Source organism: Austrofundulus limnaeus, unplaced genomic scaffold (genome assembly GCF_001266775.1).
Source record: "Austrofundulus limnaeus strain Quisiro unplaced genomic scaffold, Austrofundulus_limnaeus-1.0 Scaffold15, whole genome shotgun sequence".
NCBI lineage: Eukaryota > Metazoa > Chordata > Actinopteri > Cyprinodontiformes > Rivulidae > Austrofundulus > Austrofundulus limnaeus.
The window spans coordinates 2437592-2454801 of NW_013952417.1; the positions used below are offsets into that span (position 1 = coordinate 2437592).

The following is a 17210-nucleotide window of genomic DNA, read 5'->3' on the forward strand; positions in this document are numbered from 1 at the left end:
CTTCTGGACAGCAGTAAGGTCAGCAGTCTTACCCATGATTGTGGTTTTGAATAATGAACCAGGCTGGGAGTTTTTTAAAAGCCTCAGTTATCTTTTGCAGGTGTTTAGAATTAATTTGTTGATTCAGATGATTAGGTTAATAAGTCGTTTAGAGAAACTTTTGATGAAATATGCTAATTTTTTTTGAGATAGGGATTTTTGGTTTTTCTTTACTTTTTTTTACCAAAATCACCAATTTTAAACAAAGTTTCTTGGTTTTATTTTTTCTTCTTTAATTCCTAAAAAAATACACTTGTTCTTATGCACTATACTTTTCATGGGAAAATTTGCTACATTTAACAAAAGATACTGTATTTGGTGTTATAGTGTTAGCCATTGTTGTTTTGAGAGTAAGAAATGTTTGGGAACGGGTGAACTAAGGGTTCGAGTTTACAGCAAAAATGAGAGAAATGAATACTTGAAACAAGTGAAATCTGCCAGTGCAGTACGCTGTCGCGCAGGTGAGAAGATGATGCCATTGAGTTGCTCTCGTAGGTGAAACTCAGACATTCCAGGAAGCCTGTTCCATTTACTCGTTCGACTGGTTTCTTACTCTGTTTTTCAACGACTACTGCCTGCAATGGCAAAATGAACACAGACCCGAAGAGAGCAACTCGCAGGAAAACATGTAGACTGACCCAACATCCTCCAGAACAACTGGTAGGGTTTTCCTTTTAAATCGATTTATGCCAGGAGGTGACAAGTCATGCTTGTAATTACAAGCTCTTTCAGCTTATTTGCATTTGGCTCAGGGAGGGGGTATACTGAGGGGTTGGACACAGGAGGAGCATGTGGCTCACTCAGTAAGTAGCTGTTTGGAGTTGGAAGTTTTAAACTTGGAGGTTTTACACTGCTTACATGGACCCTTCAGGATGAAAAAGACTTACAGGTAGGTAAAAATAGATTTGACTAAATTTCATATTAAACATAAGGTATGATTAATTTATCTCTTCAATCTTTTGGTCACAAAATCTAAAATTCAGTCAGGAGAAAACAGAACTATCTGTAGGGGTCACCTCGAGTCAAATTATCAAGGAACTGTCTTGGACTCTAAAATCAGATTCTAAATCAGATTAAAAACAGAAGAATCTTCTCTTATTTGATTTAGTGTTCTCTTAACTGAAAGTATTACACATTTTGATAATCAGAGAATGTTTATCAAAGTTACAGGAGAAGAGAGGACAGATCTCTTTCCTCCCTCAGTATGATTTCAGCTATTTATGGTTTTTCTGTGGAAAAAATTCTTATTTAACTAAAATAATCTTTATGGTTTAAGTTGATGAAATATCAATGTTTTACTTGTCTGAATCATATTTGCAAATGTTTTGAACTTGAAGCAATTCGTTTTTCTTTCAGTTATGTTTTAAACAGTACTCATCAGATGATTTAAATGGGTCATGAAATGTGTTGTTCTGAACCACACAGCAGCAGCAAAAAATCGTTGTTTTGTTTCAGGAGGGCACAGCGAGCTCTGAAACTAACACTTTTCATGATAATTTCTTTTTCTAATCTAACCTTCTGGRGGGCGGACCATAGATTCTCTGAGCTTTTAGGAACTAACAGTTTCCGCCCGTCAGACAGAGAAAAGAAAGAGAGTGAGAAAAAGGTGACAGCTAGATTCTCTCCGGGGAATCAAAAGCTGAAACTATGTCAGGTTTGGCCCCTTCACGCCAACAGGGAAACCTCACAGTGTGGAAAACCACGCCTGGTTTATCCACCGTCAGAAACTCTCCAGACTGAAGTTTTATTTACATCCTGGGTTCCAGTCGAGGCCTTGTCTTTTGGTTACGGCTGATGTGGACGTAAACGAGTCAAAGAGCACGCCTTGGGGTTCCCTGTTCGACGGTCTAAAGACAGATTCTCCGGCAGCGCCCCCATCTACCTGGCAGGTGACAGAACATCATCTCAAGGTAAAAGCTGGCAGTGTGTGACGTCGAGGTCTGACCGAAGCTGAGCACAGAACGCTTCGCCCTTCTGGTTAAAACCACATTATTTAAGATAAAGAGTAGAAAAGCTAACACCTTTCTTCAACCTTTTTCTTAACCTTGCCTTGCCAACTCCTAAGATAAACAGCCTCAAATGTCTGGTGTTTAACATCTAATCTGATGTTTGTGTTTCTATTTGTGTGGTTAACAATTAAGAAGTTAAAAGCTTGTTATTGTTGGTCCCAAAACTTTTTAAAGGAAATTAATTGTTCACAATCAGGTGTACTCTATAGTCAATTTTGTATGACTTGTAAAACAAATGATCACATATTATGGTTGAAATCAACATTCACTGACTGAGAGTTACTTTTTGTGTCCATTCATTCTTGCACTAAAGAAATGTTTAGCCAAAATAAAAGAGATCCTTGCTAATTAAATTACTCTTATAACCTTGTTATAAGAAGTGTAAGCTGACCCTTACATATCATAAGGTTATTCTTTATTAATGCAGTTATTGATATGTGTCATTTGCTATTTTTTTGAAAACAAAACTTACTACAACAATTAAAAAAAGAAACTAATTTATTTCAATGCATCTCTTGTTCAATAGATAAAACTTAATGTTTTTATCCTAACAAATAAAAGCAAAATCAAAGATCAGAAGTGATCAAAAACATTTACTCAGCAAGTCTTGTTTGGTTTACTTTTTTTTTCATTCGGAACTAAATCCAACCACAATTTTAAAGCAGCAATAATTTGAACTGATTACCCAGAGTAAAGTTCTCACTCCTCAGTCTTACTTAACTGTCAATTAGTTTAAGCTTCTAATATAAAAGAAAATAATAAAATTTTTGAAAATATTGAAAATATTTAAGCAACGACCTGTAGTAAAACTAAAAAGAAGTCAATAAGCGATCACATTTTCAACTTTTGGCAAAACACTTCAAAAATAGTTTTACCTTCACGTCTAACGAATCAGGGGAAATATTTTCATAAAACTTTTAAAAATCTTTACTGGTTTTACTAATGACTTTTAATCGACCCAATTCAACTTCATCCAGTAATAGTGTGGGTGTACCTCCGTCAGTTTTACAACTACTGACATAAAACTAGGCGTGGAACGAGTTCACATTAATGCACAGTTGCGCACGTTATTTTCAAGAGTCGATCGAAAATGGCTACAAGACTTTTTTTTTTAGCACAAGATGATTTTATTTGTCTCTAAATGTATAGAACAAAAGGTAGCAAATGATATGCATTCCTTTCATTTCTTCACGGCCAAAGAAGATCAGTATTGTATTCTCTTTAAATGTGCAGAAGCGTTTTGTTGTGCAGTTTGACTCAGAACTTGCTGTGACAATTGAGGTGAGATTGCTGAATTTTTGAGGGAAACCTTGTCTTGTGGATCCGSTCCTTTCAAAGAATACATTAATTTTTCAACAGGATATGGTCGGTGTTTGACACTACCTGCAGGTCGTAGTCACATCTAGGCTTACAAAGAGACGTATGCTCTATGACCCTGCGTGACTCATTCACACACCCTTTTTCCTGGCCTCATGTTTGCAAATCACATCAACTGCTGCGTTCCTTCCCCTTTACCTGCTCTTTGTCTCGGGGGGACAAAAAGAGGATCCTGTGTGTATCTGTATCTGAGGTGGAGAAAGAAAAAAAGAAAAAGAATGTGTCTCAGCTGTCTGTGACTCAGTTCTCATTGTTCGTTTTAAAGAGCCGTTCAAAAGATTCGGATCATTCGTCATTCATCAGCACCACGTCGCTGGTGACAAGATACAATCTGTATTTTTTGTTTTACATTGTTATTGTTCCCTCGATCACTTTCAAATCCTTTGATTTACTTTAAACTCTGGGTGACAGTACAGACTTGGCCTTTGCTCTCAAGATTTTAATCCAATCACCGTCCAATCACTTCACACAGAACTTGGAAAAAAAGGTCCTCTCCTGTTCTGCTCCATCTTCTTGAAATTCAGGTCTGTTGTAAATAAGACCACGTCTCAATGAGATTACCTGCCTAAATAAAAGTTTTGAAAAGCTAAACATATTTAAAAGTCCATGAACTGAATTTTCAGGTGACTGTTGCATCAACTTCATAGTTACATAGGAATGAAACTGCACATTTGCTTTAATAATGAGGTTTATTTGAAGTTAGTTCTCAGTGGAAATTGTGAGAAGTATAACAAAATTAATTAGCTGTGAGGAAAAAGTCTGGAGGTCAGTTGCATTTTGCCAATCTTTCAGTTTCTCCTTATTGTGACAAATGTTGCTTCTGAATTGTGGCATCAAATTGTGTTGTGACGTAACTTATCTTTCCTTTTTCATGCCTTCCTTTTCTTTACTTGTTAAAAATAGAAATTAGTCTGATATCAGTGAGCTATCTTTTGTGTCACATATTGCATCCGTGTGCTCTGATAGAATTTTTCATCCTGAAATAAATCAAACATCTAATTGGTTCCTCCTCATCATTAACCTAAACTGGGCTTGTAGATGAAGCAGTGCTTCTCTCCTCAAATATCAGTCAAGTTGTTGTTAAAGTAGCTTATCAAAGCACATTGTTGGTGATCTTTTCATTTAACTTTAATTTATTATTCAGAAACAAAGAAGCCACTGCAGCATGCTGTGTTCCTATGTTGCCTGTAAACAAGCACACCTTTGCCAGACTCCCCCTTTAGCTGCATTGTTTGTAAAAAAAATAAATAAATAAATAAATAAAAGTTTTGACTCATCTTTGCCTTAAAATTTGGACATTAGGTTGATGTTAAGCGTAGACAGGAACTACCTCAGATTCTTGCCCATCATTTAAATGAATTTTGTAACAATGATCGCACTGTTGTTGTGCTGAAGAGTTTCTTATATAGATGCTAAAGCCGCAACAGTGTTCTAACAGTGAAATTTTGGGATAAGCAACAGCTGCTACAATAAGGGAAACCAAGGTCTTTTATGTTTGTTGTGCAGGTCTTAGAGCTGCTATTTTTGATATTATCAACACCAGAACATACTGAAATAAACTGAAGCTCACCAATAATCACATTTTAGGTAGATTTAGTGTTTAGAGAGCTGTGCACACTTGAACTAATAAAACATATTTTCCTCTTTTCCTCGAGGTATCACGTTGTTTTTTAATCTTCATCTGCTAGAAATGTTTGCCAAAAAAGTGGATGCCAGACCACCAACAATGAGGTATATCCCCCTGCCTTTGACGTTTTGTTCTCGCATTGTTTGTGTTGACCTCTGAATGTTTGTTTTWAATTTGGACTGCTGGTTGCCTTGCAGGTGTTTTTTTCTGAGGAATACGAGGAACATTTTGAAATGCATGTTTTGCTTTTCGATCGCATATTGCRTCGTTTACTACACAGCTCCAACTGTGCGGTGAGTGCTCATATAAACCTGCACATAATCTACAGCAGTGATTCCCAACCAGGGGTACGTGCATCCATTGGGGTACGTGAACATATTACAAGGGGTACATGGAAAAATTTCCCAGGTGTGGAAAAAATAATAAAAATAGGACTGGGACATGTAGGACACTATGATTTMCACAATGCAGAAAATACAGATGGAGTCACGAAATTGACACAAAATGGAATCCTGTATAAAACGCGGAATCTCACAGAATTTGCTCATTTGGGGTATTTGATGTATTTTGGATGCTGCTGCTTCCTGCACCTGCCATTACCAGGTTTATTTATTTAATTACTTATTCACTTTCAAGGCAATGTGTTTAATTTGAGTTGAAAATAATAAAATGCATGAGAATTAAATGTTCTAGGGCAGGGGTCTGCAACCTTTACAATCAAAAGAGCCATTTCTGCTGCTTGTCTCACTAATAAAACGTGTCCAGAGCTGCAAAACAAGCTGCAACTGTGATTATCAACTGGTGGTCTGTGGGCCTTTTGGAGGCCTTTCCAGGAAACTTTACGACCAGTGGAGGTGACATTATAAAACTGAATTGTGAATTGTATTATTTATTATTATCTTTACACATCAGGAAAAATAAAAAGACCAGATTCATGTAAACAAGAAAAATACTGCATAAAGTTTACTCCGAATTTCATAAAAACTAGTACAACTGAACTACTCGAGCATGTGTTTTTTCTAATTCTTATTATTATGTAGTCATAAAGGTATTTAAAGATAACCCTGGTGGATTTGAGAGAAAAGTCACAGAAAGAGCTTGGATTATTTAAATAAACAACAGGCTAACAGGTTTATTTGTTGTGTGTAATGAGCTAACAGGTTTTACTTTAAGTATTAAAAAAACATCAAACAACAACAAAAACATTATTCTGTTATGTTTGGTCACATTTTCAAAGAGCGACTGCTGAGAGACTGAAGAGCCACATGTGGCCTCAGAACCGTAGGTTGCAGACYCCTSTTCTAGGGGGTTAAATAAATAATTTTCATTTAAAGCTGTTGYGCATTATAGTTTTGGAGAATCTTCATTACATTTGACTGAGGGGGTACTAGTGGTATGACAAAATGGCTCAGGGGGTACACAAGTCTAAAAAGGCTGGGAACCACTGATCTACAGGAATATGTYATAAGCATTGGATTCCAAAGAAGTTGGGACATTGTGTAAAACATACATAAAAACAGAACATGATTTGTAAATTTGTTTCAACCTATATTCAATTGAATACACTACAAACAAAGACAATATATTTAATGTTCAAACTGTTTTTTTTTAAATATTCTTTATTTTGAGTTTGATGTTCCAAAAATGCTGGAACAGGGGCATGTTTACCACTGTGTCCCTCACAAAATTTRTTGATCGTATTGAATTGTTTTAATAAAGTGGAGACGTTACAGGCAAAGCAACGTATGCTATTTGTCTTCCTTCCTTACTGGTGGAGAAAATGGAAAGGAAATAAACACAAGTTGTGTTCTGCTGAACCCCCTTCCACAAAAGACCAGAAACCAGTGGATKAAAGTCAGAAGGCCTGTGCAGCCAGGTCAGTTTTCCACAGCCAGAATAACRKGATCAGAACAAGTGCCTACATGCACTTTATTATCAATTGGTATAAAACATCCCTCTTATTCGAATTACAAAATATTTTCCATCGAGCTGAATCCAATCAGAATATTTTGATTGGTCCATGTAAACATAGCTACTCATCTGTTTCCAAATTAACCTGTTCAGCTGTTGAATGCTCCAAACAGGTGTTTTTTTTTGTTTTGTTTTGTTTTGTTTTTTGCATTCCTCAGCTTTCTCAGTCATTTTTGGAACATGTTGCAGGCATCAAATTCAAAATGAGTAAATATTTAAAAAATAAATAAAGGTTACCTGTTAAAACATTAAATATATTGCCTTTATAGTGTATTCAATTGAATATAGGTTGGAAAAAAAATGAAAATAATTGGATTCTGTTTTTATTCATTTCATACAACGTCTCATTGGAAGTGGGGGTTGTATAACAGTATCAACAATTAAAATTGAGATAAAACACTCAAAATATAAACATGACTTTAATCTTCTTGTTTTTTATTTCCATGTATCAGTCTCCTCATAGGATTCCTGCCAATGGACAAGTGTTATTTAAAAAACGCAACAATGCTGATCCTTGATAATAGAGCAGATGCCAGCCTGGATCTTTGGTAAGATTACACTGTATCAACTAACTCCTTAATTGACACCTAAATTGGGAGATTGGCTCCAACCTCAAGCTCTTACAAAACCACTGGTACCTTTGTAATCCGAATTATCACATCTTCTTTCAATTTTTCAGGCTTCAGTTTCAGGCTGCTGCATCTTTCTGACTTGATTGGAGGTTGCTACATCTATGGCTGCAGCCTTTTTCTGTAGCTTGTTGTTCACCAGTGTTTTATAGGCTGGTCATTACATGTTTGTCAGTCTGGATTTGTCAGTCCCACAGTACAACTAGCCCTGCCATTAATGGGGTCTCCCACCTCCCACCTCTGTATATGGCACCGATATACACTATACCACTACTGTATACATTATCCACTATTGTAGCCATTTTGTAATTGTGCTCTTGAATTTCATCTGTTTGCATCTTGCACACTGCTGTTATGCTCTAGATCAGGGATAATCAATTACGGTCCTCGAGGTCCACAGCCCTGCATGTTTTACTTTTTTTCCCTTCTCTAACACACCTGATTACCTCTTCCAAGTTCTGCAGAGGCCTGATAATCATCTGTTCATTCAAATCAGGTGTGTTGGAGTAGAGAAACAAGTAAAACATGCAGGGCTGCGGACCTCGARGACCAGAATTGATGATCCCTGCTCTAGATTGTTTCAGGGGCATCTTTGCTGTACCTTGTGTCTGTTTTTGCTCTTCTATCTTGATTAACGCCCCTGAGTTGTCCTTTCTAGCCACTGGTATGATTTTTGGATATCAGCTACTTCCTCTCGGTAGTCAAAAATATATATATTAATGCCACATAGCTGCTGTTTGCAGAACAAATGGGATAAAATAACTCTGACAAATGCTTCATCTCCTGACATTCTTAATGCCAAAGCAAACAGTAAATTACTAAAGAAATAAAGCATAAAGAAAAAAAGACAAAGAATAAATCAAACGACTTCATGAGATAGTCAAATTCTGGGAAGTCTCTGCCTAGCAACATTACCACCTTCCAAAGCAGATGTTTACCTACGATCGCATGTTTAATCTTAACATGGTCATGTTATCTTTAAGGTCTCGACATGATGTGCAAACATGCACAACTTGGAGAGCTCCCATCATTTGGGAAGGAATGTTTGATCCTCATCATTACGACCAGATGCACAGAGAACTAGGATCCTCTGTTGCTTTGACTGTGTTCGCAGTGGGCAGGTTTGTTTTCACATGAATCATTTGACTACTTTAATAAATGCATCCTGGTTACCCAACTGTTACAGATTTTATCAATTATAATTGGACAATATAACWTCAACTCTCTCTTTTGTTGTCCTAAAGGTACTTGGACGCCTACCTTTGGACCTTCCTGAATTCATCAGAGCATCACTTCATGTTGGGTCTTCCTGTGTCCTACTATGTATTCACGGACACTCCTGAGAAAGTACCAAATGTCGAGCTCGGCCCACAACGAACTCTGAAAGTAATCAAAGTGGAGAAACACAGCAGGTGGCAGGACATCTCTATGATGCGAATGAAGATAATCTCGGAGACCATAGAGTCAGATATTCGCCACCATTGCTCGCACGTCTTCTGTTTTGATGTTGATCAGATATTTACCTGGAGATTTGGCCCAGAGGTTCTGGGAGATTCTGTTGCTCTGCTTCATGCTTACTATTACCACCTTCCAAAGAAGATGTTTACCTACGATCGCAACCCCAAGTCCAAGGCGTACATGGAAACTGGAGATTTTTACTATCATGCTGCTGTCTTTGGAGGCACCTGGAAGAGTGTAAAAGCCTTGACGGACRCCTGCTACCAAAAYATYATGGAGGACAAACAAAATAATGTGGAGGCTCTGTGGCACGATGAGAGTCATCTAAACAAATATTTTTGGCTTCACAAACCAAGCAGGATTCTTTCTCCAGAGTACTGTTGGGACAACAGGATCGGATACAGAGGTGACATACAGGTCTTCAGGTTAATGTGGGCACCAAAACAATACAACACACTGCGCACATTTTAGAGAAAAACGTCTGGACTTGGAATGTTTTGGGATCCCTCAGGACCTCGAAAATACAGCTGAGGAGGACACCAAAGTGTTCCTCTTGATCCTGTTTCTGTCATGAACCATGTGTTATTTCGACGCAAATCCCAATGATGAAATGATCAAATATAATTGTTAATACTCAAAGAACTTCTTACATTCTTGCTTTGAATGAACCCAGTGCTTTATGTCTTTGCGGAAGTGGTAATCCAGAGGAAAATCTGAATGTCCCCAGATAAGTAAATGTTTGCTTAAATATGTGGTTTGAATTTTTTTTAAGTGGATCCAACTTAGACAGTAATGAGAATAATCGCTCCCTATTTGGCAAATCATGGGGGAAATTCAGAGTTTGTTCCAGAGTGAATTTAAGTCATCTAAATTAATCTAAAGCTATACAAATATTATAAGTTGCATAATTGAATTTCTATGGTGTTGTTTTTTAAAGTTATTTTTGCATCAGATCATTGTGTGGACTGGGTTGTGCTTCACATGGAAAGCTCTGCCAGCTGCACAAGCAGTCGAACTCTGCCATTAAAATGGTTCCTCATTTTGACACGGTAAACCAAAGTTTCATCAGCATCAGAGGCTATCATGATGCTGTAAACTAAACCAAAAAACATCAAGTTATGAACAGTTACAGTTAAGTGTTTAGGTTTTCCCTCTCTTCTAGCTGTTCTTTTTGACTGACTATGGAGCTGCAGAAATTGTAGACTTTGATAAAATGACCTTTGAATGTGAATTTGTTTTGTGAAATAAGTAAATTCCTGTTATAGTAAAGTCTTTAACCATCATTATTGGGATACTACTCTCACTTTTTAGTTTTAAAACATTGACATAAAAAGATGTTCATTCTCCGATACAATTAGCATACAGGTGTGCTTTACCAGAGTTAAATTTTAATATTAAACAATGATACAATACTGCAGTTTACCACCACCAATTTGTCAATGTGTGTATGAATTGTTGAATGACTGATTGTATCATTGTAGTGTAAAGCACTGCATAGACTCGATAAAGTCCATACTGTGCAAGCCATTTCCCATTTTAGTATACTAAATTATATAAATTGAATAATTTTTATGGCCTTTATTTACCAGAGGAAAATCCTTTTTTGTTTTGAAACATTGTATTACACTGAGGCAGCTATTTAATGGAGTGGATTCTTTGTTATACTGTATAATTATTTTTTCTTAAAGCTTATTTTTTTATTGTTCTTACATTACAGTTGAAATGCATCAACAGACTGTAAGTAAATAAATTATTTATGTCTTGTTTCTTTGTTCAAATTCTATGAAACACAGAACAGCCACTAAACTAGGAAATATATTGTTTTAAGGTCTTTCAGAATACATGAACTGGTATTCTAAAATACATTAACTCATATCATGGGAATAACCAAATCCTTATTTGAATTTTTCATTTAGATTTTGCATRATTCCAACGAAGCTCCATTTGCGGACAAGCACAATGTTGTGCTTGTCTGAGTTTGTACTTGATGTACAGTATTTTGTTATTAAAAACACTGAAAATCCCAGGTTTAAATCTTGATGTACGGAAATAAAATTATCTTTCAGTCAGAAAGTTTTATTTTGTTTGAAACAGCTCTGGCTGCAAAGTATTTAATTTATACAACTTTGTGTTGTTTCTTTACTGCACATTTTTTAATAAATCATTTTTTAAAAAATATAAAAATTGTGTAACTTTATAACTTAGAGAAAAAATTTTATAAGTCATTTCTAAATAACAACTAAGAATATTTTTGCAATGAAACCTTTCAATACTAAGTTCTCTGATGGGAAACTTTTAAACTTGAGTTTGTGGCATTCTTTAGGCAGTAATTTAAGGAGGTAAAACCTGTTACTGCTTGTATTGACGGTTTATCTGTCTGAAAAGAATATGTGCCACACTCATGCAAAGTTAAAAGAAACAGAAAAAAAACATCACCCATCCTCTCTCAAATATGCTTTAAAGAGCTTGCATGGGGTGGGATGCCGGTCAGACCTGGCAGAACCAAACGTATGAGGGTCTGCTGGGAACRTCTGTCAGAGTCTCCTGTCTGACGGAGCTTCAACTCACACCTCCGGGGGAACTTCGAACACGTTCCGGGGGAGGTGGGGGACATTGAGTCTGAGTGGGCCATGTTCCATGCCTCCATTGTCGAGGCGGCTTACCTGAGCTGTGGCCATAAGGTTGTTGTCGGTGCTTGTCGTGGCGGCAACCCTCGAACCCACTGGTGGACATCGGCGGTGAAGGATGCCGTCAGGCTGAAGAAGGAGTCCTATAGGGTCTTTCTGGCCTGTGGGACTCCAGAAGCAGCCGATAGGTATCGGCAGTCGAAGCGTATTGTGGCTTGGGTGGTCGCTGAGGCAAAAACTCGGGCGTGGGAAGAGTTCGGAGAGGCCATGGAAAAAGACTTCCGTACGGCTTCAAGGCGATTCTGGTCCACCATCCGGCGTCTCGGGTGGGCGGTTTGCCACCAACACTATTTATGGTGGGGATGGTGCGCAGCTGACCTCAACTCGGGACGTTGTGGGTCAGTGGGCAGAATACTTTGAAGACCTCCTCAGTCCTACCGACACGTCTTTCCATGAGGAAGCAAAGCCTGAGGACCCTAGGTCGGACTCTCCAATCTCTGGTGCCGAGGTCACTGAGGTGGTTAAAAAGCTCCTCTGTGGCAGGGCGCCGGGGGTGGATAAGATTCGCCCGGAGTTTGTTAGGGCTCTGTATGTGGGGTTGCATTGGTTGATGCGACTCTACAATATCACGTGGACATCGGGGGCAGTTCCCCTGGATTGGCAGACTGGGGTGGTGGTCCCCCTGTTTAAAAAGGGGACCGGAGAGTGTGTTCCAACTATAGAGGGATCACACTTCTGAGCCTCCCTGGTAAGGTCTATTCGGGGGTTCTGGAGAGGAGGGTCCGTCGGACAGTCGAATCTCAGATTCAGGAAGAGCAGTGTGGTTTTCGTCCTGGTCGTGGAAAAGCGGACCAGCTCTACACCCTCAGCAGGGTCCTGGAGGGTGCATGGGAGTTCGCCCAACCAGTCTACATGTGTTTTGTGGACTTGGAGAAGGCGTTCGACAGTGTCCCTTGGGGATTCCTGTGGTGGGTACTCCGGGAGTATGGAGTACCAGGCCCATTGATACGAGCTGTTGGGTCCCTGTATGACCAGTGCCAGAGCTTGGTCCGCATTGCCGGTAGTAAGTCGGACTCGTTTCCGGTGAGAGTTGGACTTCGCCAAGGTTGTTCTTTGTCACAGATTCTATTCAAACTTTTAGGGACAGAATTTCTAGGCACAGCCAAGGTGTTGAGGGGATCTTTTTTTGGTTACCTTAGGATCGCATCTCTGCTTTTGGCGGATGATGTGGCTCTATTGGCTTCATCAGATTGTGATCTCCAACTCTCACTGAAGCGGTTCACAGCCAGGTGTGAAGCGGCTGGGATGAGGATCAGTGCCTCCAAATCCAAGACCATGGTCTTGAGCCGGAAACCGGTAGCGTGCCGCCTCTGGGTCGGGGAGGAGGTCCTGCCCCAAGTGGAGGAGTTTATGTATCTCGGGGTCTTGTTCACGAATGAGGGAAGAATGGAGCGGGAGATCGACAGGTGGATTGGTGCTGCATCTGCAGTGATGCAGGCGCTGTATAGGTCTGTCGTGGTGAAGCGAGAGCTGAGCCAGAAGGCGAAGCTCTCGGTTTACCAGTCAGTCTACGTTCCTACCCTCATCTATGGTTACGAGCTTTGGGTAGTGACCAAAAGAAAGAGATCGCGAATACAAGCGGCCGAAATGAGTTTCCTTGGCAGGGTGTCTGGGCTCTCCCTTAGAGATAGGGTGAGAAGCTCAGTCATCCGAGAGGGACTCAGAGTAGAGCCGCTGCTCCTCCACGTCGAGAGGAGCCAGTTGAGGTGGTTCGGGCATCTGGTTGGGATGCCTCCTGGACGCCTCCCTGGTGAGGTGTTCTGGGCATGTCCCACTGAGAGGAGGCCCAGAGGAAGACCCAGGACACGCTGGAGGGACTATGTTTCTCGGCTGGCCTGGGAGCKCCTTGGGATTCCGCCGAATGAGCTGGCCCAAGTGGCTGGGGAGAGGGAAGTCTGGGTCTCTCTGCTTAGACTGCTGCCCCCGCGACCCGATCCCGGATAAGCGGCAGAAAATGGACGGATGGACGGAGCTTGCATTTAAAAATATATGTAAGTTATTACAAAAAAAACTATTTTGCAAAGAAAATGATTAACTCCACTAATGAAAATTCTCAATAGCCTCACTGCACATTTTGAATGATATCACCAATATGAAACTTGTGAACTGTTGTTTGTCTGAGAGCTTGTTTGTTGGGGAACAGCAAAGAGAAGCAAGTCTTATTGTGCCTTTATGTGATACCATCTTTTTATAACTGCTGAGAAATGACCAAACTCAGTTACTTTTAACCACATTTTATAAAATGAAAAAAAGTACTAAAACTCCAGGTTTGATCACCAAAAAATGTTTTTTTTTACTATTTACCTTAATAAAAGACAATTTAATTGTTATTTTCAATTTGACTTAGAGAACAAATGATTTAGAATAATAAAATAAAAGCTCAGGAAATCACATTTGAGTGGACAAGGTTAAATCGAGCATCTAAGTGGTCTGAGAGGCTCTGAGTGGACGTCAGGTTCATGTAGCCGAGCTCTGCTGTTCGACTCAAAGAACAAGAAGAACTCAGATCTGTCAGCTGGGTCTCACTGCTATGTGAACTGTCCAATAAGCCCAGAATCTCAGAAGATATTACCCTGAAGAAGAAAGAATGGATTTTTTAATTTTCTTTTACTCAAACAAATGCATTTCAGTTGAGTTTGGAGCTAAAATTAAACTTACCATGAAGGATGAGCTGAGACAGAAGTAAACTGCTGTTGATGATTTGACACTTTCTGTAGTTCCTGTAGAAACAAAAACAAATAATAATAAATGTATCTTTTTTCTCTCTCTCTCTTGCATGTTTGAAAAATGAGACCGTTGCTTCACAGACAACAACGTGGGTAGGACAGTTTTGGAAAATAAGATCAGTCGTAAAATATCTTAACAAATATTAGATGTTTTAATTAYTAAATATGAACAGATGCACTGGCTACACAATGACAATATTCTTTTCCAATTCGAACACATTTTAACCAGCTTTTTGTTAATGTTAATTTAAATAACTGACACGATGATCTCTGCATTTCCATGGGTGTTTGGGCTTTAGATCACATTTCAGTTCACCTTTTCATTGTTGTGGGTTTTTTTTGTTTTTGTATCCTGTTCTGCTTCTTGTGTTTATCAGATCTGTCTTTGAGTTTTGTTCTGCATATTCAGTTTAATTTCCCCACGGTTTCATGTAAGCTGTTTCAGTTAGTCTGGCATTTTCTTTTGTTTCGTTTTCCTGGTTCAGTTTTTAGTAAGTCTCTAGGTTTGTGTAATCTGTTTGCTGCCACACCGGCCTTTTTCCTCCTTGTTTTATAAATAAACTTCTTGTTTTAGAATTTTAAAAACTCCTCGCTTCAGTCTGCTCTGGTTGCAGCCGTAAAACCATGCAAATCTAACAGAAAATATTTCTGATGGAGGTCCAGTCTAATTTCTTAGAATGACATTTGAGATGTGTTTTTTTTTATTATCCCAAATAAGGTGTTTTGAAAATATTTTTAGGGAAATTGGATAACACCACCCACCCTTCAAATCTAATACCATCAATTGTTATCCTTGAGGACAGGCTGTTATTAAAAGGGATAATAATATAGTGCAAGTAATTTTATATTATGTTTTAAAACTTATTATGACTTAACCCCACTTAATAAACAGTTTCTTTCAACTTAGATAAAGGACTGAAAGCTTTAGCAATGATCAGTTTTTCTTAATTTACCAATCTTTAAAAACTCAATTTTAGGATGGATTGTGTTATATAATGCATATTCCCTTAAATTAAGGTAATTTAGGAGATTTGACTGTGAAGAATCATTTTTTTTTGCAGCTTCTGAGGTTTAATTCTTCTGGATCAATGACAGATTTGTGTCCCAGGTTAAAGCAAACTGAACCATGAACCAGTACCTCGGCGTAGTTGAGAAACTGAATGTTCTGCAGGCTGCGTTCCAGGGTGGCTTTTTGGTTGGACATGAGCAGGAGTTTGTTTTCCAGTTTCTTGTTTTCCATCTCCAAACAATCCACCCTTGAGATGACAACAGTGGGAAATGACCAAATTAGTCTGAGGCATAAAATAACAGAAACAAATGYAGATATGAAATTCGATAGCTTTAAAATATTCATCATAGGGTAATTTAAGCTTACACTTTCTTTGAACAAAACATTTAAACTGGTTCCTTAGTAAAGTTGGGCAACCTCAGTACCTGCATTTGGACAGAGAAGCTGTTCGACTGCTCTCCTTCCTGTTCTGCTTCTCCTTATTCAGTTGTTCTAACAGCTTCCGCCTCTCAGAGAGCAGTTTCTCATTTTCCACAGTCATGCATATAATTACTTCTCTCTCCTGAAACAAAAAAAGTAAAATTCATCATTTATCACCTCCAGCTTTTCCATCTTCTTGTATACTTATACCTCCAACTGTAAATTACATATGGCCTATAGAGTCAGAAGCTCCTGTTTAATTATTAAACACAACCACCTTTGAAAAAACAGCTTTCGCTGTCCCTGTGGAGTCCAGATTAACGGACTGTTGGCTACTTCATGATGTACTTTTAATGTCGGACAAATACATGTAAAGAAACATAAAAAAATGCTTTAATTTGCTCTGTATAGAAAGGAGATGTAGATTTTCTGAAATTCAGCTGCCATCTCTCCAACTTCTTTTTACCTGTAGAAAACAAAGCTGCATACGCACCTTCGCTAATGACAGGGAGCACAAAGACAGTTCTCGCTGGAGAGTTTTTATTTTCTCATCACGCCACGTGATTTCATCCTTAATTCTCTGTTTGGCTTGACACAGTTTGGCTTTATGTTCTTCCCTCATGTTGTAGTATTTACTGTAAACAGATTAAAACGACTTGTTAATTTCTTTGGTTAAAACTTACTTCTGTTGTAGCACAGGAAAGCTAAGTTATCTATATGCAACTTATTTTACATTATATTAGAACATATTAAACATATTTAAGAAGTAAAATATTCAACTTAAAAGAAAAATATGCAACACTAAATCAATTTCCATAAAATGCTGAAAAAATATTTTATACTGGAGAATGTTTTTAATCTGTATGTAGTTTATTATTGCGTTCAGGTACTAGTTTTGATGCCAGCGACACATTTTAAAAATGTTTAATTACTTGGAAAATGAGGAAACTAGATGTTCACCAACAAAAGTCTGCATCACATTTTTGCTGAATACAACAATTTATTTGCTCAACATCCAACAGTCATTGTCAGCTTTTTTTTCCGATTAAAAAAAAAATGAAGACTGCAGACGGTCAGTCAAGCTTGTATTTGGTTCTGTATCAATGTTACTGTCACATTAGTCACATGACCACTGATGAATTTTCACAACAGACCATCAAATGTTTGGTATTTGAACAATGGGCCTCATGCAAGAACCGTTCGTACGCACAGATTTGTTCTTAAGTTGTGCGTACGAGTGATTTAGGAGAATTTGTGG

General features: G+C 38.3%; 2 protein-coding genes across 5 annotated transcripts in view; one reads left to right on the forward strand and one right to left on the reverse strand.

Annotated features, from left to right (window-relative positions):
• The first annotated feature begins 646 nt into the window (after nt 1-646).
• On the forward strand, nt 647-10876 carry LOC106513849 (alpha-1,3-galactosyltransferase 2). 4 transcript variants are annotated; one of them, XM_014002870.1, is made up of 7 exons: nt 647-928; nt 1806-1949; nt 5081-5156; nt 5250-5345; nt 7476-7571; nt 8636-8773; nt 8897-10876. In XM_014002870.1, the coding sequence occupies exons 3-7, from the start codon at nt 5116-5118 to the stop codon at nt 9579-9581; spliced, it is 1056 nt and encodes a 351-aa protein (XP_013858324.1). In that variant the 5' UTR covers nt 647-928; nt 1806-1949; nt 5081-5115; the 3' UTR covers nt 9582-10876. The 4 variants fall into 4 exon arrangements, with proteins under 4 accessions (XP_013858324.1, XP_013858322.1, XP_013858325.1 ...); XM_014002868.1 differs by lacking the exon at nt 1806-1949; XM_014002871.1 differs by lacking the exon at nt 1806-1949 and having other exon boundaries at nt 5114-5156.
• A 3139-nt stretch (nt 10877-14015) lies between these two features.
• The window catches only part of si:dkey-264d12.5 (coiled-coil domain-containing protein 30), a gene marked incomplete at its 5' end in the record, with an annotated part of 11908 nt that continues 8713 nt past the window's right edge, over nt 14016-17210 (reverse strand). The window contains 5 exon segments of the mRNA XM_014002867.1: nt 14016-14370; nt 14456-14517; nt 15662-15779; nt 15958-16094; nt 16446-16587. Coding sequence (XP_013858321.1) covers nt 14178-14370; nt 14456-14517; nt 15662-15779; nt 15958-16094; nt 16446-16587 — 652 coding nt within the window.